At 34.4% G+C, this 23,213-nt stretch overlaps 1 protein-coding gene across 1 annotated transcript in view; it reads left to right on the top strand.

The window, feature by feature from the left end:
- Positions 1-23,213, top strand: part of LOC148952450 (coiled-coil domain-containing protein 93-like) — a 253,210-nt gene that overhangs the window by 175,221 nt on the left and 54,776 nt on the right. The window contains exons 6-8 of the mRNA XM_089089885.1: positions 1,219-1,403; positions 16,791-16,904; positions 21,184-21,413. Of these exons, the coding sequence (XP_088946011.1) occupies positions 1,219-1,403; positions 16,791-16,904; positions 21,184-21,413 (529 nt within the window). The remainder of the gene's footprint in view (positions 1-1,218; positions 1,404-16,790; positions 16,905-21,183; positions 21,414-23,213) is intronic.

Below are 23,213 nucleotides of genomic sequence, written 5' to 3'. Positions count from 1 at the left end.
GGCTCGACTCCTTTGCTTTAATTTGACCTTACTGATTTACAGGCCAGGATTTACGTGTAAGCCCACTAGGCCTAGGGGTGCACAGTGCCAAAGGATGCAAAAAAAAAACACTAAGTGCCTTTTTTTATTCTTAACACAAACTGGACTGATGTGATTTATCGTCAAAGTTTCAAGTGCACTTTGCTGCTGCGCTGCCTATCACAGAAAAGTGATTTTCAAACAATGCTGGAATTCCGCAGCTGCTTATAAACTGTCAAATTTCTCCCAAAAATGACAGCTGAGAACTCAGTATCACTTCTCTCTTGCATTACTTTTGGCTCATCACTCATCAGGTGCTTTCTGTTCAGGGCTTCCACTATCCCTGAATTTTCGGGGGTTTCCTTGTAAATCTCTATGTCTCCCCGAAAAGGAATTACTTGGGCCTAGGGGCACCAAAGATTTGAATCTGGCCCCGCTGATTTATCTGTTAGGGTTCATTCCCAATTTGGGGGTGAGGGCGTGTAATTAATCCTACCTTAAGTGTTTGTATCTTGAGGTTGTCTTTTTAGGACTAAGAAAAAAGCTTGTTTTAATTCAGACGTTAAAGCTTTAGAAGCGTCATGAATTAATTGAGCTACGTTAAATTGTAGGATTTTGTGTTAGCATTTTTATGTCCCTGCTTCATTCACTGCGTGGAACTGCGTTCCTTGATATCACTGCTTTAATTTTAAATTGCAAGCTGTTGTATCGCTAATTTTATGTGAAAGGTTCAATGCCAGTACTTCTTTTGTGGAAACCTCATTATACGTAATTCAACTAAAGATGTATAGATGAGGGACGCTATTTCTGTCTTGCGTCGATAGTACCCAGTAATTTTTTGATCATGTTCCATCAGTTTTTGAGACCACAGCTGTTAGAACATTATATAAAGGTATTTTTTATTTTCTAACTTGAGCTTATTGGATATAGTTCTTGATTTTGTATTTCAAATCAGACCCTGAAACATCTATCGTTTGTATTTTAAATCGGCCCCTGACAAATCTATCGTTTGACCTTCAGAATTTAAATGGTCGTGTTTGGTCTGGTTCGACAGAAGCAGCATAAATATTTTACTGCACAGGTGACAGCGGTTTAATGCTTGCATAATTTAGAACTTCTACTGTTTGTTCGGTTTGACTTACAACCCTGTGTATAAGTCGGCTATTTAAAGTCAATAATTTTTTTTTTTTTTTACTTCAGTCCGACAATATGGATGAGCAAATTGGACAATTGGAAGATTTGTTATCTGTCTTAATGGAAGAAAAGAAAAATCTTGAAGATAGGCAAAATTTAATGGCCGAAGAATATAGTGAAATTAGAAGCAGACGGAAAAAAATAGCAGAAGAAGAAGAAACTCCCGATTTTCAATCTCAAGAAGAAGAAATGTATGTATATTTTTATTTTCATCTAGTTAATCTCAAAGAGTAAAGAAACATGATAGAAAGGAAAATCGAGGTGCTTCAACCAGGGTTTAATGAAAAATAAAAACTACAAGGGCCATTCCCAGTGCAGGGTTATCCAGCAAACTAAACACATTTAAATCAAATCGAATATTAATGTATTAAAATATGAGTTTTAAGTCATGGTATTTATTTATTTGGATGCAGATGATATTTTCTTAAAATAGGCATTCTTTTGTTTTTCAACAACGCTTTATTCATCTCAAATTAGTTAGGGCTTGGTGGACATCCACCATATGGCTAATATGGTGGTAAAGTTTATTTATGATGCAAATGAAAGTTATATTTAGATTCAGGATGCAATTCTGGGTATATTTGCGCATTAGGGGGTTGGGGTATATACTCTGTAAATATACGGGTTCTAAGAAATTCATGTATATCTTAGAAAAACTGCAAAAACAAGGAAATTCCTCCCCGACGGACCTTAACCCTGGTCCAGGTTTTACCTGAAATTGATGATTATTTGGCGAATTTATCACTTATTTTACAAGGGTAGCATAAGCAAATGTTCTATTTAGGGTAGTTTTTTTTTTTTTTTTTTTTTTTTTTTTTTTTTTTTTTTTTTGTATGATTAGTTAGAGTAACCTTATTACTTGTGGACTTTTGGTTTGGTTTTTGGAGATGTTTTGGATTTTTCTATTGTTTGTCATTTTGGCTTTATTTGATTTCTGATTTTATATTGAATAATATTGGTAAGGATAATATTCAAAGGGGTCTGCTGAATATTAATAAGTGTAATAGTCGTTTTTTTCTTTGTCGAGATCACTTCATCCCTTGAAATTAAGTTAAAAGCAGTTTATATAATAAAAAGTTTCAATGTTTATTAACTGGACAGGTAAATTGTAAAACAAATAATATTATCTATTTACTAGAATGTAAAAATTGTCAATTACAATATTTGGGGGAAACAATTAACAACATATATAAGAGATTTTCGGGACATAAAACTACAATTACCAAAGAAAAAACTAATAATTATCTAGTTCAACATTGTAATAATGGTACTTTCTCAGTATCTAATCTAACTATTACAATTTTAGAAAATCTGGACCTAGAAAACTTTACTAAAGAGGAAAAAATAATAGATTACGCAGACGAGAAGAGTATTGGATCCATGCTCTGGGTACCGCGTATCCTTTTGGGCTAAATGATCGAGTTGCGAAATACGAAGACATGTCGAATGTAGTTGCTAACTGTATTAATGGGTTAACTGAGCACCCTTCTTTTAATAGCCCCACTAAACGTAAAAACCGATCAAGAGGACATAGGAAAAATAATAAAAAGAATTATTTAGATTTAAATGCATTTTTAATCGATTTAGGTAACATATTTGATATTAATGGAATGACTAGTGTAATAAAATCTTTAAATGAGTTATAAAGGAATAATTTAATAAAAGTATTCTGGATTGCAAAAAATAGTACAACATGTAACTCAAAAAATAAATTAATTTATGATGCAGTTTGCATTTTAGCCAAATCAAAATTTATTTCAAAATATAATAAATCTGATAAAATTGTTAATAAGGATAATAGATTATACTTGTCTATTAATTTTTGTTCTAAACAAATAGAAGATATTAATTTGCCAAGAGTCTTAAACCAGCGGAGAGTAAGGAATGCCCTTCCATGTAATTTGGTGTATAATGGTAGTCCAATTTTAACATACAAATTTTCAAAAACAATTTGTCAAATGATTTTTAACTATAATTCAATACTTTAAAAACTGGACAGGGAGAGTAATTGGAAACCGGTTTGTAATTGTGAGCAATTTTTACCGTATGTGGATCAAACTTATGAGCATATTTTAACGGGGGATTTGTCCATTATAAAGCATCGTGATCTTCAAAATATAATGAAAATGGATGCTAAGTTCCGTCTTTCTTACCGCATAAGGCCAGCAGATATTCTTAGGGGATTAAAGAATGATTTAAACTTATTTATTGATAATTGGTGCAAGAAGGAGAAAATTACTAAAGATAGATTTCAGAATTGGATAAATTTGATTTTGACTAGTGTACGAAATAGCATGTATAGAATTAATCCAACAGATTATGAGAAAAATTCAATATTTTATAATGCCAATATGAAACAAGCCATTGCTAATATTCAGAATGAATTTATAATTGTACCAGTTGATAAAGCTAGCAATAATTTTGCCATAATTTGTCAGAAACTCTATTGTTATATTTTATCAAAAGAGTTACAAACAACAAATACATATAAAAAGGCCCATATGGAGGAGAATAGTTTAATTGAAAATATAGAAGACAGAATTTTGAAAAAAATTCAATATTAAAATAAATGATAATGATAAACAGTTTGCTTTCTTATATTGGAAGATAAAATTTCATAAAAATCCACCAAAACCACGTTTTATTGCTGGGGCAGCAAGGTGTCCAACCAGAATTGCGGCTACTGATCTATCTTTAATTTTAGGAGAAATTAGAAATAAATTTAAAGCATATTGCTCCGGAATAATTAAAATATTTTCTAACTTTAACCCATATTGTATCGTTAATAATTCGTTACAAGTGATAGATTCTTTGGCGAATGTTTCATCTAAGAGTCGAGTAATTTTATTTTAATAATCTGTATAAAAATTTTTCACTAAAATTATTATTAGAAAAAATCAAAATTGTGTTAAATAAATATTTTCTTTTGTCTAATATCGGATTTTTGAAAATTGATACTTTTAATAATAATAATAATTTATTTTTGACCCACTATACAGAAAATGAAGTGGAGTAACACAAGAAAAGAGAAAAAAAAAATAAATAAACAAACAAAAAAAAACAAAAAGATACAATTAACAAAAATGAGATAAATAACTATTACACTCAATGTGCTGGGGCAACCCATAAAATTGCCAGGTTAAAACCCAAAGGAGCATAAATGTTCTCCTGAATACGGCTACTTGGTCTGGCAAAACAATTTAAAATAACCAGAGTCTCAAAATTTCGCATCATCTTTCTATTACTGTATCTGCGAGGTAGATACAATAAAAACTTGCAATATCTAAAATACATAATTCTAATATCGCTAATATCCCCTGGCCAAAACAGGATGTGAAGGCCAGCTGGGAACAAAACTGCATGGTCACAAAAACTCGAGTACAATTTAGCCAATGCTTTTCTGTTATATCTTCCCCTGTTGGGGACAATTTTGGCGTACCCCAGTTTCAGCTTATCTTTAATATCACTCAATGCCCGGAAACGAAATAAAGTAAGCGATTTGCAAATATTGATCCCAAGCCATCGGAAAGATTCAACACTTTTTACAGAAAATACGCCGCAATCAAGCGGCATTGCTGAAGATTTTGAATTAAACACTAAATATTCGCATTTATCAGTGTTGAGGCTTAATCCAATTCTCTCATACAGCCACGATACTAGCAGCACAGACTTCATTAATGCAAACTTTGACCTGCTAACAAGCAGAAAATCATCCGCATATGCAATATAGGAGACGTTTGACAACCCTGAAGAGTAAGAAAGCGGTATCATTTTAAGCACACTCAATAAACAAGCTTTAAAAATATGAGGTGAAAGCACACCACCCTGACGGACCCCATATCTAACTGGGATTTTGCCAAAGGCCTGGGAACTCTGCCTCAATTGAATAAATGAATTCTGGTACCAAAACTAAAGTACACAAATAACTGAACTATTCACTCCCAAACGTGCCACAGAAAACCATGCCTGAGAGTGACAAACAGTATCGAAAGCTTTAGATAGGTCTAACGCACAAAAGCGAACTTCCGTTTTTCAACGATGTGCTTCTTGTAACACCTTTGCAAGTATACGGTGGGCATGCTGGCATCCTATGCGAGACTTAAAACCGAACTGATTTGCGTCATAATCCACCTTATCTTGAATAAATGGGAGCAGTACATATTCAAATAGTTTGCTTAAATTACACGCTACAGTGATAGGGCGGTAGGATCCACAATTAAGCGGATCCTTCCCTCGCTTCAGAACAGAGGTAACAGTACCACACAGGAAAGAATCGGGCACTAGTGAGCTACTAACACACATCTGAAAAAGTAGTAGCAGATGGCTAATCAACTCGGGAGAATCAATTTTTAAATGTTCAACACAAATTCAATCCAAATAAACAGACTTAGATTTTAGTTTTTTAATGCTTTTCACGACAGACTCAGCATTAATAGGGATAATATCTTTCTGGCGGTGTCTACGCGGAATAACTGAATCAAGCAATCTACAAAACCTGGAATGGAATGCATAATTTACTGTACTGAAAATTGTTGAGTAATGACTAACCCATGAATCACCAGGAATTAAACTGGACGAAACAGTCGGGTTTAGCTTACTAGAATTCAACACTTAACTCCATTGCCGAGGACTTTTCGGAAATTCCTTACCCTTATATCAGACGCTTCGCAATCAAGATTTGAATTCAGATTTTTTTTTTTTTTAATATTATATACATTACCCGAGATGGGGCGGTCACTCGCATTCCATATCCGAAGCCACATTTTTGCCCGACTTTTCAAAATTTTTAACTGAGGGTCCTCTTTCCATAAAGAACTTCTAGTTTTCGAACGAATACGTGAAACAGGGACAGCTATGGCCTCGGCTTGTTTAAGGCAGGCCATAATCTGAGAATAGTAAGAATAAAGTTGTGATCGAGCATTAGGCGAGAGGACACTGGCACAAAGTAAATGGTAAGGAACTCTCACAGATGAGAGCAGAGTTGCCAAAGTACATATATATAATTTCCAATTAGCTTTATTCCATTCATGCTAATTATACCATTTCATGCCCCGAGCAGAGGATTCACACTGATTCAGGCCAGAAGAATGCGAAACAGAGACGGTAAAAGAGAGGGAGGTGATCATAATCTCTTTCTTCATCATGAACCTCGACACTCGAGCATATCACACCAGCCGAGCAAACACAGGGGCCTATATCAAACACATATCCACTATTATGAATATACGAAAAATCTGCACTCTTGGCTACTATCTGATATCCATCTGGCAAAGACTGAAGCACAAGATCAGACCGAGTTGACTCTCTATTTATGTTACAATTTAGGTCTCCCACTATGATCCACTTAAAGCAATGTCTTTCAATATTCCGAAGGAAATTCTTCAGAGAAGACACAATTTTTGTAAATTTATTAAATGACAAAACTGTTTTTTTATCATGAGGTAGGTAAGTATTAATAATCACTAGATCTGCAATTCGAAGGGCAATAAAATTATCGCAAGAGTGTATGCACTGGGGAGAGAAGCACGAAAGTCTATTACTCACAATACATGCAAGCCCTCCGGAAGGTCTGCCCCTCGTACGTCTGGCACTGGTTGTAAAAACTACATGTTCATCACTTCTGTTTAGTGAGCTGACACTTACAGCCGGCAAAAGATGTTCCTGTAGCAACACGATGTCAAAATCGATCATTTTCTGATTTATTGAATAATCTTTGTCTTTGGTGCCATTTATGTTCAGAGAAAACCCAGAAAACGTTACTGTTCCAGCCATTTCTTATTCGAGGAATGCTTAGCTATGACACTGCGGATTACGCGGCACTTTAGACTGAATGTAACATGGCCTTCACCACATAGCGCACACTTCGTTTTGGCCAAACATGGTGCATCTTTTGTCGATAAAGGCATACCGCTGCAGCGGGAACAGCGGGGAGGACTGGTGCAATTGGCCTTCATATGATCAGGTGATTGACACTTATAACAGCAACGAGGAGGACTGAGGCACTCAAATGCTCGGGAAATTTCATATTCTACCTTAAGTCCGAGACGAAGTGCATTTGTAAGTCCAACAGCATCGTAAAAGAATATCTTAACAGTCAAGGACTGCCCGATGCGCTTAGCGTCTACAACTCCTTCACGCCCCACGAACAAACTGACGTCATAAGCTAGTGGTATGCCTTTAACTATTCCAACGGGTTTCCGCTCTTGAAGTTTTGCATCGCATTTCGGAAAATTTGGTACCGCATCACAAAAGTTCTTTGCAGCAACTGGGTCAATCTGCACTAAAAGTTTATTGCCCGACGGATTGATAGAATGAATGGCTTGGTGTCCCTTGATTTGGTCAATGACATCTTGACGTTTCACAGGATTGTTAAGCTCGGGAGAAATTCCAGAGATTACTACAGTAGTAGTGGATTTGTTTACATTTGGCTTAAATGAGGCACTGGGCAAGGAGGGAAAATTCAGATCATAAGATGTCACTTTTTCGTTTATCTGCTTAAGGGCTCGGTCTAGGGAGCTAATCTTACTGACTAACCTGGAGTAAGCTACTGCGGGGATAACCGGCACTTCAGTAGGTGAGACAATAACAAAAATTGGCAGCAGGGTATTATCAGATTCACATTGACGCAACAAGTCCAAAATATCTTTCAAATTTCTCTGCGAAGCTAGATCACCCTGCCGCTTTGGAACAGATTTATTCGGATCTGCTATTCCCCAAAACTCTGCTTTGGCGTCTGTAATGACTTTATCATCAAAAAATTCCAGTGCATGATTAATTATCGTCACATCATCGATTCCTTCACGAAAATTTGATTGGAGAAAATTCAGAACAGGTGAATATGCATATTCCACTAACATCTTGCTCACGTTACAGCAATAACATTATATATGAACTACACAGAAAGAATGCTGACGAGATACTAACAAAATCTGTGGGAGGTGCGGGTACCCAAATCGCCTTTCCCCAGCAGTTTATGGATCAATATCCGGCCGGGACCGATACGGCTCTTGTGTTTGTTCCTGCTCTCTTCTGCACAGGCTGTCACTAATCAGCGAAAAAATAATGAAAATTTGGCTATTAAACTATATTATTAGCCAAATAATCCTTTTCTTTCTTTCCTTTTTTCTTTCCTTCCTTTTCTTTCCCTTAAAATTTGAACTTTGTTGCTACCGTATTAATCCAAACAAGCATCGGGAAAAGCCCGATGGACGAATTTCTTTAGAAGTACTATTAATTCAAGATGTTATAGCTTGGATATGGTATGCGAGTTATTGGAATTTGTTCTATTTAATACATTTATAAGATTTAATGGGAATTTATATAAACAAACTGTAGGTATTCCTATGGGTGGGAATGCGAGTCTATTCATAGCAGACCTGTTTTTAAGTCAATCAGAATACGAATATATGATAAATACAAATAGCCCAAGCAATGTAAAATATAACCTTTCAAATAATAAAAGATATCTGGACGATCTCTTAGTAATAAATTGTGCAGAGTTTATTGAGATTTCAAAAAATATTTATCCACAAGAGTTAATTATTGAGCCTAGCTATGGGATGGGACACTCCCACCATTTCTTAGATTTAAATATTAATATTTCAGATAATAATAAATTAGTTTTTAAATTATATAATAAAACGGATGATTTTAATTTTGAATAGTTAATTTTCCATTCCTTGAAAGTAATATGCATTCAAATATTACTTATTCGGCTTATTATTCCCAATTATTTAGGTATGCAAAAATATGCAGTAATTACACAGATTTTAAAAATAGATGTAAAAAGCTGAGCGAAAAACTAATCTTAAGAGGTTTTTCTACCAGAAAAATTAGTTGGCAATTCAAAAAATTTAGTTTTATGTATCATGAACTTTTAAGTAAATATACAAAAAATTATAAAGAAATACTGAATGATATTTTAATATAATTTCTCTTGCGCTTTTCTTTTTTGGAAGTTTGAGTTTGTAGTGGTTTTCAAACAAGATTGAGGATCTTTAAATTGGTAATTGGTTCCAGATACTAATAAAAGATACATCTGGATATCTCTTCATTTGTTCCAGAATGGTCTCTGTCAGTAACCTCTGGGATTTTATTAGGGAAACATTGAAACACTTTTTGTATGTAATTTTTAATAGCTTGACTAGTATGCATGTATTTCACAAGTTTTACCTGACATAGGGTTACCATATAGATCTTACGGTAGAGGCTCCACCGTGCCGGGTAAATAATGTAAAGCCTTGAAACCTGTTAAGGCAGGTGGTATTTCTTCTGATGAGCCCTAGATGGAAGGTTCTACTTGGAAATATTTTGCTAGATTTAAGGTGCTTTTGCTGGTAAATTTACAACGACTTACATTTATCTATGACGACTTTGCATGGATTTGGACATTTCTATTTGGTTGACGGTTCGGGTATACTGTTTGGTCCTAGGTAGTTGGATAGATGGGTAAGGTAAAAGCCTCGTTCAAGTGCACATTTGTCTCAATTGATGGATTAGGACGTCAGTTTTTTTTTTTTTTTTTTTTTTTAAAGTAATTACCTCTTACCAAGTAATTACTTAAACATAATATATATATATATATATATATATATATATATATATATATATATATATATATATATATATATATATATATATATATATATATATATATATATATATATATATATATTAAGCTGAAAACTGAAGTTCAAAAGATGGTGCTACAAGAAAATGACAGACTGAAAAGATGTATGAATTTAGTTGCATATGGTGCTCCACCCCAAACCAATGACTTACAGTTCTTACAAAATTTTCTTAAAAATATGTTTCAAATTGATGTAGGTGCAGTGACCAATTTGCAAAGGCTGACAAGGACTAAACCCAACTCATCCAATCGACCTGATCCATTACTGTTCTCAGTCAGTTCCTTTAAAACTAAAATTGACATCCTAACACAGTCCCGCATTAAAAAGGGAGACATTCGTTTCTTCCCAGATACCTAAAAAGAAGACCGAGCACACAGAAAAGAATTAGCAGAAAAAATCAAGCAAAGAGCTGCTGCTGGTAAGCAAAAGTTAGGAAATAAAAATTGTTGTATAGTGATAAAAAAACATGCTAAAACGGGCTGCCATTACCCCAAACAACAGAATGGCCCTTTAAAAACTTATTCCCTTCCTCTACATAGTTTTAACAAACAAAGTAATTTATCTGTTCTATATACAAACGCAGACTGTTTATCTACAAAAATTGATGAATTTCATGTCCTAATATCAACCTGTAAACCCCATGTTATTGTTATTACAGAATCACTACCCGAGAACTGTCAGCACCCAGATGTATTTTTCCATCAAGTTCCTGATTATAATCTCATTATAAATGATAATTATAAGCGTGGAATTTTCATTTATGTTCATACCTCATTAAAGTATATTGAAGTTAATGACCCAATTTCTTCAATTTTAAGTGAATCCTTAGTAGTTGATGTGAAATTTCCTGGGTCCTCAATTGCTTTTAGAGTTGTAGCCATTTATCGTATTCCTAGTGTTTGTGAATTGACTTCATTTAATAATAGAAAAATATTGCAGTATTTATCCACTGTCTCTTTATCTAGTTCTAAGTTTCTAGTAGTTGGTGACTTTAACCTACCTTCTATTGATTGGACATCGGGTACAACACAACTTTCTGATGAGTCATTTGAAAATCATTTCCTTGAAACTTTACAAGAGCATTATTTGCATCAGCATATTCAAAACCCTCCACACTTGTATGCTAACTCAACCCCTTCAATTTTAGACCTTGTAATTACAAAATCACCAGATGATGTTACTAGTGTTGAATTTTTGCCACCACTAGGAAAAAGTGATCACTTGGTATTGGTGATATCACTAAATTGTGTGGTAGGTCGTTATGATATTCCAAATCATTCTCCCCAATATGATTATGATAGAGGAAATTACATTGCATTTTCAGATTATATTTCATCTCTTTCTATACGAGAGGAGTTGCAGCAATGTGATGATACTCTTGATGCATCTTTTGATTTTATTAAGCAGGCCCTTATAGAAGGTAAGGATCAATATGTACCAACTTATATTAGTAAACAGTTTTTCGAAAATAGACAGATCCTTACTTGGGATATTGTACAAATGCTAAAAGAAGAAGGTGATAGGTGGCATAAACATTTAAGATTTAAAACCTTCGATTCTTGGTCAAATTATGATATAGCAACTAAATTTTTTTGTTTGAATCATCAAGAGGTGGAGACAAAAGTTATAGCATCAGTCCAAAGTTACACAAAAAGATTTTGGAAATATGTGAGAAGGAATCAAGTTTCAAAATCCCCAATTCCCCATCATCCACTTCCTTTATAGATCCCAATACTTTTTTACATATTTATGATAATTTTGCATAATAACAACTTTTCAATAAGGTATTTGGTTCAGTTTTTACTCAAACACACACCAAAACACACACTCAGTTTATTCCTCCAGATTTAACAAAAAAATTTGTTGATTAAGAGTTTACAGTCCAGCAGGTTTATCTGACACTCCGAAATCTTGATCCAGGAAATGCACCAGATATTGATGAATTTTCCAATGTGATGTTACGTGAACTTGCATCAGTGCTTGCTGGACCACTCACATATCTCTTTAATCTTTGTCTCTCATCTGGTAAATGTCCTTCAGCTTGGAAAAGAACTATCACTAAGCAATTGTACAAGAATGGTTCAAAGTCCCATTTCAATAATTACAGACCAATTTCAAATACATCAATCTTTTCCCGTATAATGGAGAAAATTGTGGTGGGAAGAATCCAAGCCCATTTTGAGGAAAACAACTTATGGCATTCTGCTCAGCATGGTTTCCGTAAACGACGATCTTGTAACACGCAACTTCTTGAGGTGATTCGTGATTTTCAATTGATAGCTGATAATGGTATTTTGTTTGATTGCATTTAAATTGACCTTTCCGAAGCATTAGAGAAAATTTTCATTCCACTTCTGGTAAAAAAAAATGTCAACAATATGGTATAGCCCACAAACTAAAGCATGGATAGCAGATTATCCTACAAATAGAACCCAAGAAGTTGCAGTAGGTTATGCTTTGTCATTACCTATGTCTGTCATAAGTGGAGTTCCACAAGGCAGTTGTCTTGGGCCAGTACTCTTCTGCCTTTTTATCAATGATTTGCCAGGCGTTGTTAGGAATTTGACCATAAAAATGTTTGCAGATGATGTAAAAATCTACAGGCCAGTCATGAGTGAACATGAGATTTCTTTACTTCAAGAGGATTTGGTTGCTCTGGGCCAGTGGTGTACTGCAAACTCTATGTTTATTAATGAAACCAAGTGGAATGCTATGCACTATTTGCGTAGACTCCCTCAACATTACCATTACTTTGTTGTTGGTAAATTAATTTTAAGTGCGGAATATGTTCGTGACATTGGTATTTTTTTTATTCAAGTCTCAAATTTAATAAACATGTATCAGATATCACCCATAAGGCTAATTACCAATTATTACGTCTAAGACGTACTTTTTCTAAGTTTAATCTTCATTCACTGATCTCACTTTATGTATCCACTGTAAGTCCAGTACTTGAGTTATGCTCATCAGTATGGTATCCCCTTAATAAGAGAGATAGAGAGAGGGTTGAGAGAGTGCAACGTAGGGCCACCAAACTCATACCATACCTGAGTCATCTACCTTACCACCAGAGAATGCAAAGAATACAGTTGCCTTCTCTCCAGTTCTGACGTAACAGAGCCGACCTAATAAACACATTCCGCATTCTTAGGAATATTGATAATATCACCCCAACTCACTTCTTCAGTTTTACAGGATACAGTAGTACCTATCAACAACAACACAAAATTTACCCACCGTGTTCAAAGAAAATATAAGGCCAAAATTCTTTGACTAGTCGAGTGTATAAGACTTGGAATTCACTTCCATCGGAAATAGTTGAAAGTACCTCGGTCCAGTCTTTCGAAAGTAGTTTAGCCTCTACATATTTCCATACTAGGTCCAATCACAATCCATTTTGAAAATATTTTTACTTTTATATTACCTGATTTGTGACAGTGTGACAGTTATTTTGTAAGCTTACTTTTTCGTAGGTTTCAATTATTAACAGATATGTTTCAGTTAAGTTGGTATGTTATTGTATGTTTCAGTACTATTGTTTTTCCAATGTTTTTCAGTTACTGTATGTTTTTGTTTTGTCATTGACATTGTTATAGACTTTTTATAATTGTTTTGTGCGACAAGCTTGTTAAAGCTTACCGTATCTTGGTATTAATAAATAAATAAATAATATATATATATATATATATATATATATATATATATATATATATATATATATATATATATATATATATATATATATATATATATGTATACACTGTCGAATTAGCCATCTGGTGGAGTCCCGGGCTTGGTTAGTATGCATAATTTTTTTTTTTTTTTAATACCTGTTATGTTTTTGTCAAATGATATTTTTTTATATTTGGCTCGGCGTAAATCTAAAGTTACAAAAAGGTAAAATCCAGTACTTTTAGTTATATGATTTTTGGGTAATATTATATGAGGGTGGTTGTGTATTCTCAGGAATTCTCTTATCGGTTTCGCATAGGCTATATTCAGTTCTTTTCTTGTTCTTATTCAGTTCTCTTATCGGTTTCGCATACGTTATATTCAGTTATTTCCTAGTTTTTATTCAGTTCTTATATTCAGTTCTCTTATCGGTTTCGCATACGTTATATTCAGTTATCTCCTGAAAATACATTTCATGAAAAATGAGTCAACAATTGTAAAAATGCCACAGGGCCATGGCAACAAACAAAATGATTACGACTATTAAGAATTCAATGGACAATTTTAATAACGTCATTGAATTACGTTGGAAAATTTACTGATAATGCCCGTATCTTGCAATTCGATCCATATTTACTTCTCCGCCCCTGTTTAATAATACTGTCATTGTGCCACAACAGAACGTTCTAACCACATGTATATTTAAAGATATTGATGTTTCGCTAGGTAACAATGCTGATGACATCCTTGATATTAGTAGAACAGCCTTTGGAGTTGAGGAAAATTTTGCAATTCTCGATAGGTAGGATAAACGTATAGGTCTTTGATTTATCGTGTTTGAGAATGAGTTCCTGGGGCTCAATTGCCCCCCAGATTGTCCGACAGATGTTCAATTGGCTGAAATTTTTTTTAAAATACATGACGCAAGTGATTTTTTTAGTGTACCAAGTGGGTCAAATCTTTTTGCCACGTTTCAACTGTTGAAAGAAAAATTTGCCAGAAAAGCAGGGCCGTACCCAAGATTTTTTTCGGAGGGGGTTTAACTCAAAAAAATTTCCGGGGGGGAGGGTTACACAGAAAAAACGCATACAATTTTTTTTTATATCTATTTTTATTACGTTTTTACGAGTCAGGCAAACATTTCGGGGGGGGGGGGTTCAAACCCCCTAACCCCCCTCTGGGTACGGCCTTGCAGAAAAGCTAGGAGTGCGTGTGGTTTACTAGTTGGGTAACGTTTAAATTCAACTGCCGTATATTAGCTAGCGTTTATAATGCACTGGCTGTTCCGCATCTACTTGCCCCTGCACTATTTTGGTCTCTTCTTACTGCTTCAGATATTAAGGATATACGGAAGTGTTTCTCGTTCTATCGTTCAAATCGATAGAACCTTTGAAAGTAACCGAAATTATCGTCAGCTTGTACCAATAGATAAACGTTCTTAGAATTTTCTATCTGTAAAAGAACAAATTCCAGCTTATTTAGCTTTGACGCACAATAAGCAAAAAATTAACTCTAATATGTTTCAGTAAGTGCCTTTGAATATAATTCAATAATTGCATTAGCTATTGAACGCCAAAAATTACCAAGATCAATTGCAAGCATTTGAGTGTGGGGTAAGTTTCAATGATTGGATAGAAATAGTCCATGTAAAAAAAAACTAAAGAAAAGTATTTGAAATCAAATACAGGAAAGGGGACCTCTCTTCCGTGTGGTCCTCAGAGGGGCCTAGGTAACTTCATTTGTCTCCAACACACCCCAAAAAAGCAAAAAAAGACAAACAGAATAAAGTGTAGAAAACTCCTTGACTACCCGGCAGAAAATAAAAGACTAATATACAAGTCTCTCAATAGTCTTCCATTCTCTGATAAATTCAAGCAAGCTCAGTTTCCACTAAAGCGCTTCTTTCTCAGAATTCTACAAATGTAGGGAAATATGATGAGTCTGTGGAGGTAGTCTTTATAGATAAATGTTGCGTTGACAGCGAAGCAATATTTTTTTTCCCAATTTGAACTTCACTCTTTACTTCCAAGAGAAAAATTTTGTTTGTTTAGAATTAATTTTGTTTGTTTTAGTTCCCTTAAATATACATAATATACCTTACAAAATATATTTTTACAACTTAGGTGATGAAACTATAGAAGTCAGCATGCGTTTACGTTGCATAGGGTATTAAACACGTTTTCCAGCTCTTCTGTCTTCCACCACTTTCCACCTCTCTTAAAGTTTCCCCCGAAATGCATATGACTTTTTCACAGAGATAAAAAGTATGTGAAGTTGTGTAAAGTCTTTGAAAGAGTCTGTCACATAGATGAAGAGTCTGTGTCTTTGAGGAGTTACAGATAAAAACTTCAAATATTTATGCAATATTTTCTTTGAATAAGATTATATTTCTTATGAAATATATAAGGCTCACTCACTTACCGTATAGTATAAAAAAAATGCCGCTTCATTTGTGTTTGCTTTCTGGATTCCTAACGCTGGCTATCTTCAAAATCTTGTACTCCTGTTCTTCCAATTAAAGTCAATTTTTAATCTTTAGGGCTGTGAGATAAGTCTTTTTTTTAGAAATATACACATGGGGAGGAAATTTGTTAAAGGGGGAGAGGAAAAGCCCTAGTATCAAAACAGCGAAAGGGAAATATAAACATCTGGTTCCCGAGCGTACAGCATCCAGTCCTTGCTTAAACAATAAATTTTTGGACAAAATTTTTTTTTATATTTTAAAGAAAATAGCAGAGGAAAGTGAGTTCAACTTTCTGGAATTATTTCAGATGTCAATTCCTGAAGATCTCGGTAAGCTAAATCACTGACTTCTTTGAAATATGAAAAAAGGTTGTTCAGAAGGTGATTTGTTCGCCCCAGGAACCTACAAAGGGTTCAATTTGAATTACTAATGCTTTAACCATCTTGTCAGAGAATTTTTTTCAGACTTAGCCATTAATATTTTGGCAAATACGATTATTATGTTTAGATAGAGGATTGAATTACAAATCAAACGGACTGTTTAATGTTTGGCCACATCTTCATGGACCTTACCATCTTATTTCCCCAAGTTAAATTCCCAAATATTTATTTACATTATTGCAAATTATTTTTTATGTTAAATCTAAACAGTAGCACTATTTTTGAATCAGCGTCCATTGGAAAAGGTTCCTCTTAGCAAATAGCAAAATCAAGCAAATAAAAGTTAAAAAGCAAAACAAAGATCACATCACGTCCTGTTTTGTCTCGGTGGACTAGTTTGGCATGTTTTTTAAGAGGCTTTTGTTCTTTAAGGAAATTCTTGGATCTTGTTAACCTTGTAAGTGAAGTCGGTAAAGCAAAAGAGAGTGAGAAATCTTTCAAGGAGAAATGTCGTAAGGAAAAAGAGGAAATTGAAGAATCCATAAGGTACTGTTCAGAATTTATGTTTAATAATTGAGTGCGTATTCTAATCTTAATTAAGTATGTCAGGTCATTATCATCAACTCGTTTTAGAGTAAAAACCTTATTTTTTGTTTGCCTTTGCATGCAGGAACGTGCTTTGCTTTTGGGCAGGGGGGGAACTGTCCCTTCCAGACCCCAAATTTTCCCCCAGACCCAAGGTAACCCCAAACCCCACTTTGACCCCCCCCCCCCCGATAAAATTTAGTTTCTTCATGAATCTTGTCAAGACTAAGATAAGCCTGCATTATTCAAGCATCCTGAGAAACAGGTCAGTTTTCTTTAGTATATCTTTGCCTTTATGGTACTATATAGCTTATTTTTCAATTTTCACTATCATTTTTCACTTTATTTGGGAAAATTGGCTGTGACATTTAGAGGGGATGTATTTATGTTGAGTTTTCGGTTAATAATTGATATTAAATAAAATTATATTATGGAATGGATCGACTAAAAACAAAACGAAAGAAGCTTTTGTTTTTGGAGTTTTGAGATGAAGACAGAGAGGTAACAGTTGGAAATGTGTAGCTTACCAAAGATATATTTCTGAAGATTTATCCTCAAGCATGAATTTATGAAACGGACTGACTGAAAACAAAATGAAAAAACTTTTATTTTTGAAGTTTTTCGTGAAGACAGTGAAGTAACAGTTGAAAATCAATGTCGAAAAATAAATAGCATTTTTTTGGTTTTCAAAAAGAAGCTGAATGAAAACATACGTTTATATGAAGAGACATGTATCTCCAATTCGCTTTAGAATAAAAGCTTAATCTTTTATCTATGCTTGAACGGAAGAGAACATGACATGAATTCATGAAACTGCTTGACTGAAAAAAAAACGAAAAAATTTATTTTTAGATTTTCTAGCTGAGGCAGAGGCAACGAGGCAGAGGCAACAATTAAAATGAATGTAAAAGAATAACTTGTATTTTTTTCAAAAAGTTACTGAATAAGAAAAGAATTTATATCTGAAGAAGCAGAAAAACTAGATTTGCGTGGAAGAAAAATAAACTAAACACTGTTGCATCTGAACAGGCATCCTCTGGTGATCGTCATTACTGACAAACTTCTAAAGGGTTATAGCAGTTGAGCAAATTTAGGGATGGGTACAAACGATTCCCTCCAGATTTTTTCATCTTTCTTAAATTTAAAAAGTACTTTGTTTGGTGGTATTTTCATTGAAAAACATATTTTTTGGTATTTTGATTAAAGATTTGAAAAAAAGATGACAAATTTGTCCACCCCCCTGGTAAATGTTATTGAATTGGCACCACTGTGTTAGTGATATTGATGACATTCAGTCGCTCAACCAGAGGAGTTGGTAGGAATCAACAAGCCACCGAGTGATTTCTTTCGTAGTTATTAACTTTCAAAATCAAACATTTTCTACTGTCGTACTGTGGTATGTAATGTGTTAACCATAATGCAGTGGAATCAATTGGGGGTGGTTTTGTGGGGCAGTAGGGATGCCTATGCCTCCCTCCCCCCTAATTTCACCGTAGATTTTGAAAAACACATTTTTGGGATATTTTCCTTCAAAATGTTTTTTCTTTATTTTACTTGGTTAAATTAAAAAAACGACAAATTTGCCCCCCCCCCCCAAAGCTAGATATTGAAAATGAATTCTCCCCTCCATCTAAGTTTTTGTAAATAGACGCAATTGCCGTAATAGGGCTTACTGCGTCTCTAATCAGGCTGATTCTACCAAAAAAAAAAATGGGGGATCCAAAATAGATAATGTTCCTCCTCTATGCCTGTTTTGTTTGATGATATTTCTCTTCAGTTAATGAATATACACTTGTGATTGAATTAAATGAATTCAGCTAATGATCCAACACTAATGAAAAATGAACTATTACCAAGTTTTTATGATTTTCTGATCTCAATTCTTTCCTGCCTTCCTTGGAACTTGGGTATGGCTTTCAATCTATCTGCACAAGGTTAAACCCAGTGACTATTTATTTTTGTGCTAGCAAGTGGTAAAATCTGTGCATAAGTTTATAACTAACAACTACGCCCTTATAGGGTGTGATTCAAAATATAAACTGGTAACTCGCTTTTTATTTCTTAAAAATAGTAAACATCTTTGCTTCCAGCAAATTTGTAACTGGTTTCCAACCTACTTACCATCATTCGTTCGGCTCTTATTTTTTTTACACAATCTCAACCATAGTTGCAAGGTGTTTTGGTGTATGCAAATCAGCAAAAACTGTGCATAAGTTAATAATTGGCAACTATGCTGCGTAATTCAAGATCTCAACTGGTTACAATTATTTCTTAATTTTAGTGATTAACGCGCTCTGTAAGCGTGTTATTGGTTTCCAACCTACTACTCATTATCCATTCGACTCTTGTTTATTTGTAACCAAGCTCAAACCTAATGGCAATGTATTTTGTTGCAAGGAAATCAGCAAAATAGTTGTTTTGTGCGGTGTTTGATTTATTATTTAAATAAAATTATCTGTGAAGTTTCCGTATACTTATGGTATCGACCTTGAAATGTGTCGACCTGGCAACCAAAAGTTACCGTAGTTCCTTTGTGCAGCATTTGATTCGTTATTTGAACCATAAAATAAAGCTTGAAGTTTTCCATATATTTTGAGGTCGATCTTGAAATGTGTCATGACAACCTAAAGATACGGTAGTTGTTTAGTGCAGCATTTGATTCATTATTTTAACCATAAAATTCTGCTTGAAGTTTTCCCTACACTTATGATGTCGGCCTTTAAATTCGTTGACTTGGCAACCGAAAGATACTGTAGTTCCTTTGTGCAGCATTTGATTCGTTATTTGAACCATAAAATAATGATTGAACTTTTCCATTTATTTTGAGGTCGATCTTGAAATGTATCATGACAACATAAAGATACGGTAGTTGTTTAGTGCAGCATTTGATTCATTATTTTAATCATAAAAATCTGCTTGAAGTTTTCCATATACTTTTGGTGTCGGCCTTGAAGTTCGTCGACTTGACAACCGAAAGATACCGTAGTTCCTTTCTGCAGCATTTGATTAATTATTTAACAATAGAATAATATTTGAAGTTTTTCATATACTGGAGTCGACCTTTAAATGTGTCGACCTGGCAACCGAAAGGTATGGTAGTTCCTCTATGTAGCATTTGATTCGTTATTTTAACTATAAAATAATGCTTGAAGTTTTCCATATATTTTGAGGTCAATCTTGAGCTGTGTCGGCTTGGCAACCGAAACATAGCCTTTGGGCAGCAAGTGATTGGTTATTTTAACCATAGAATAATGTTTGATGTTTTCCATATACTTAATGTGTCGACGTTGAAATGGAACTTATTACTTTTTTGTTGTTATTGTTTTTTTAGCTCCTTGCATTATTCAAATCTTTTTTGTTTTTTAACACGCTCGTGTTAGCTTAAAGCTAATGCAATGAATAAACATATTCTATTCTTATATATCACCTGAATGGACTGAAAAATTTGATTGAAAATAAAAAGTGTCTTTTATCAAGAGCCAGGAAAAAGTTTATTTTTCATTTTGTTAGTAATGGGAGAGCTAGATTGAGCGTGAGGTGTGAAATTCCTCTCATTGCCGATAAACAGAATTTATCTGATTTATCAAGTGAACCCCAATTGTGGCTCACATTTAAAAAGAATTTAAAGAAGACGGGTTCTTTCAGTAGCAGTAGCTTACTATTCTAATTTTTGAATATTTTCTACCGTTTATCATCACTATCTCCAGTTGCCTTTTTTTTCTCCACTCAGCCCCCTTCCCCATTTTCTTATCTCCTCTTCTTTCTCTTCTTGGAAGTGTGAATTTTAGTTATTGTTGTTGGTTTGTTATTTTAAACGAGAAGAATTGCATAATACCTCTCTTTCCTCCTTGTCTGAGTTGGCATGTATAAGTTGTATTATAATAATTCAATGAAATTGTTAATTCACAACTGATTCTGTACTTTGAATCTGTTTGTATGATCTTTTGCGTTGCATAAAACCGATGTTTTTATGAAGTTTTGGCAACAATTCACTGCTTGTCAGATGTGTAAGACTATAGCTTTAAAAACAAGACCGAATCCTTTTCCAAGGGAAAACATCTATAAGGGCTATTGTTTCTTTTGTATATTGTTTTCTTCTTTTTTCTTATATTAAAACTGAATGCTTATTTTTTAAACTTCTTTGCTGTCGATCAATCATTGTTTCCCATATCGAATTATGGCCTAACTTTTACAAAAGTCTAAATATCCCCTTATTAAACCCGTATTTTAATGATTTTAGGTCTTTACTCGAGATGGATGGAAATCAGTTAAAGCAAGAAGAAGATCAGGCTAAAGTTGTAGAACTTCAAGCCGTAAAAGAACGTCTCCAGGAGGAGTTTGGTATCCTGGCTGCTAAACTAGCTGAAACAAATTTGAGATGTTCTCAAATTCAGAGACGCCTAGCCGACATTCCATCCAGATCAGAGCTTAGCCTCTATCAAAAGACATTCCTTCAGATGAATGATCAAGGTATCTAACATGGATAATTCAAACTAGTTAGATATACAAGCTCTATTTTGTTGTTTTAAGCCATTTTTTTTTCAGAGTGTCCTTGCATCTATGTATATTTAAATACACATATATGTGTATTTCAAAGCTGGTAAAGCCATATATAAAACTGATATAAATAAACACAATAAATAAACAGATCCACGGCCACAAAAACAAAGGGAAAAAACATACAAAAACAATCGAAAAGATTAATTAAACAAATTATTTAAAAAAAGAAAAAACAACTCAGAAAAACAGTTGAAAAAGAAAAGAGATAATAATCTAAGATACTATTTTTGCCCTGTGTGTGGATGTGTTAATGAGAATTTATTTCATTTTGTATCCGTATGGAGAGCTGTCTGAGTTGCGGAATGAATGTTTTGGACTTAACTTAAAACGAACATAAATTATTTCTTCACAATCTATCAAGCATATATCGTTAAAACTAGTGCAACTAAACCTTCTGTTAATGTTTCCCTGTATAGAAAACTAGCGCTTTACTGAAAACGCAAAACAATATAGGAGTTCTAGTACAGCAAAAGAAAACCGATTAAGGACACTTTTGAAAAAAAAAATCAAGAATTTTAGGATTGTTGCTTAGTTTTCGTTTAATTTGGTATCGCTTCAGCACAATGAGCTCAGTCAAATGATTCGATCTCGTTGTATCTAAAAGGGACATTTTAGGATTAGTTTGTAGACAAGTCTGAAGTGCAGCCATCTTGATAGTATTAGGACTATAGACTGGCTTTAGAATTTGTATCATAACTTGAAATTTTCCGTTACATAGAGAGAAATAAGCCGGATTTCCGGAGTTCCTATTTTGGTTTATTTATTCTTCATTTCGAGTAATAGTAAAGTGTGTTTTCTTTACAATTCAAAATTGTATATAACTCACTATTGGTATTATAACTGTTCAGACCTAGATTTTACCTTATAAATCTATCCATTATTTTTGTGTGGTGTTCAATTTACATGGTGGGAGGCACTTGTGCCGAATCCTAACCCATTATGGGATAAAACTTTCATGCTGAAGAGACGGTCATGAGGTGTATGAGAGGTGGCACTATTACCCGTCTAAAGATGCTTGGCAATGAATTTGCGAGCTTTGTCTAGCTAACCACCCGGCAAAGCTTCTTTTTACCTGGTCACGATTAACAATAAAAAGCGTCGGACCAAACAGCCATTTCGACGACGACCTGTAGCACGTCCACCAACCATCCAAACGGACCTGTTTACGGTATCCCACTGCAACGTACGAGGTCTCAGATCTGAGTTTGACAAGTTCTTACATTTAGTGAACTCAGTCAAGCCATATATCATTTGTATCACTGAGACCAATCTAAACCAAGAAACTCAGAGCAGTGAGGTTGCCATACAGGGATACACGCTCCTCAGGCGGGATCGAGAGCGTACTGACGGCGCTAAGTACAGAGGAGGAGGTGTCGCTGTTTATATACAGAGCCATATACCTTATTCATGCCTGAACATACCAGATTCAGCAGGCGAAGAAGCTCTGTGGGTCAGGGTGACCCTCCCAAATAAATCCGTGATTGTCTGTACCGTGTATAACCCTCCAACTTACCAGCTACCTTGAAACCTCCCTTGAATATATTCGGGGCAAGTACGCTAAGTCTGTAATTATCCTTTATGGAGGCTTCAACGTTCATCAAAGCATGCCGCTTCGCAGCAAAAATACTGATACGGAAGGGTCGCATTTGTATTATCTCTCTCTCTTTTACGGGCTAGAACAACTTGTCGATTTCGACACGTATCACGGCC

The sequence above is a fragment of the Artemia sp. Qi Xiang Cuo genome, chromosome 5 (genome assembly GCF_049724085.1).
Source record: "Artemia sp. Qi Xiang Cuo chromosome 5, ASM4972408v1, whole genome shotgun sequence".
Lineage (NCBI taxonomy): Eukaryota > Metazoa > Arthropoda > Branchiopoda > Anostraca > Artemiidae > Artemia > Artemia sp. Qi Xiang Cuo.
The sequence above is the reverse complement of the archived record's forward strand: the minus strand, read 5'-3'. Positions and strand labels throughout refer to the sequence as shown.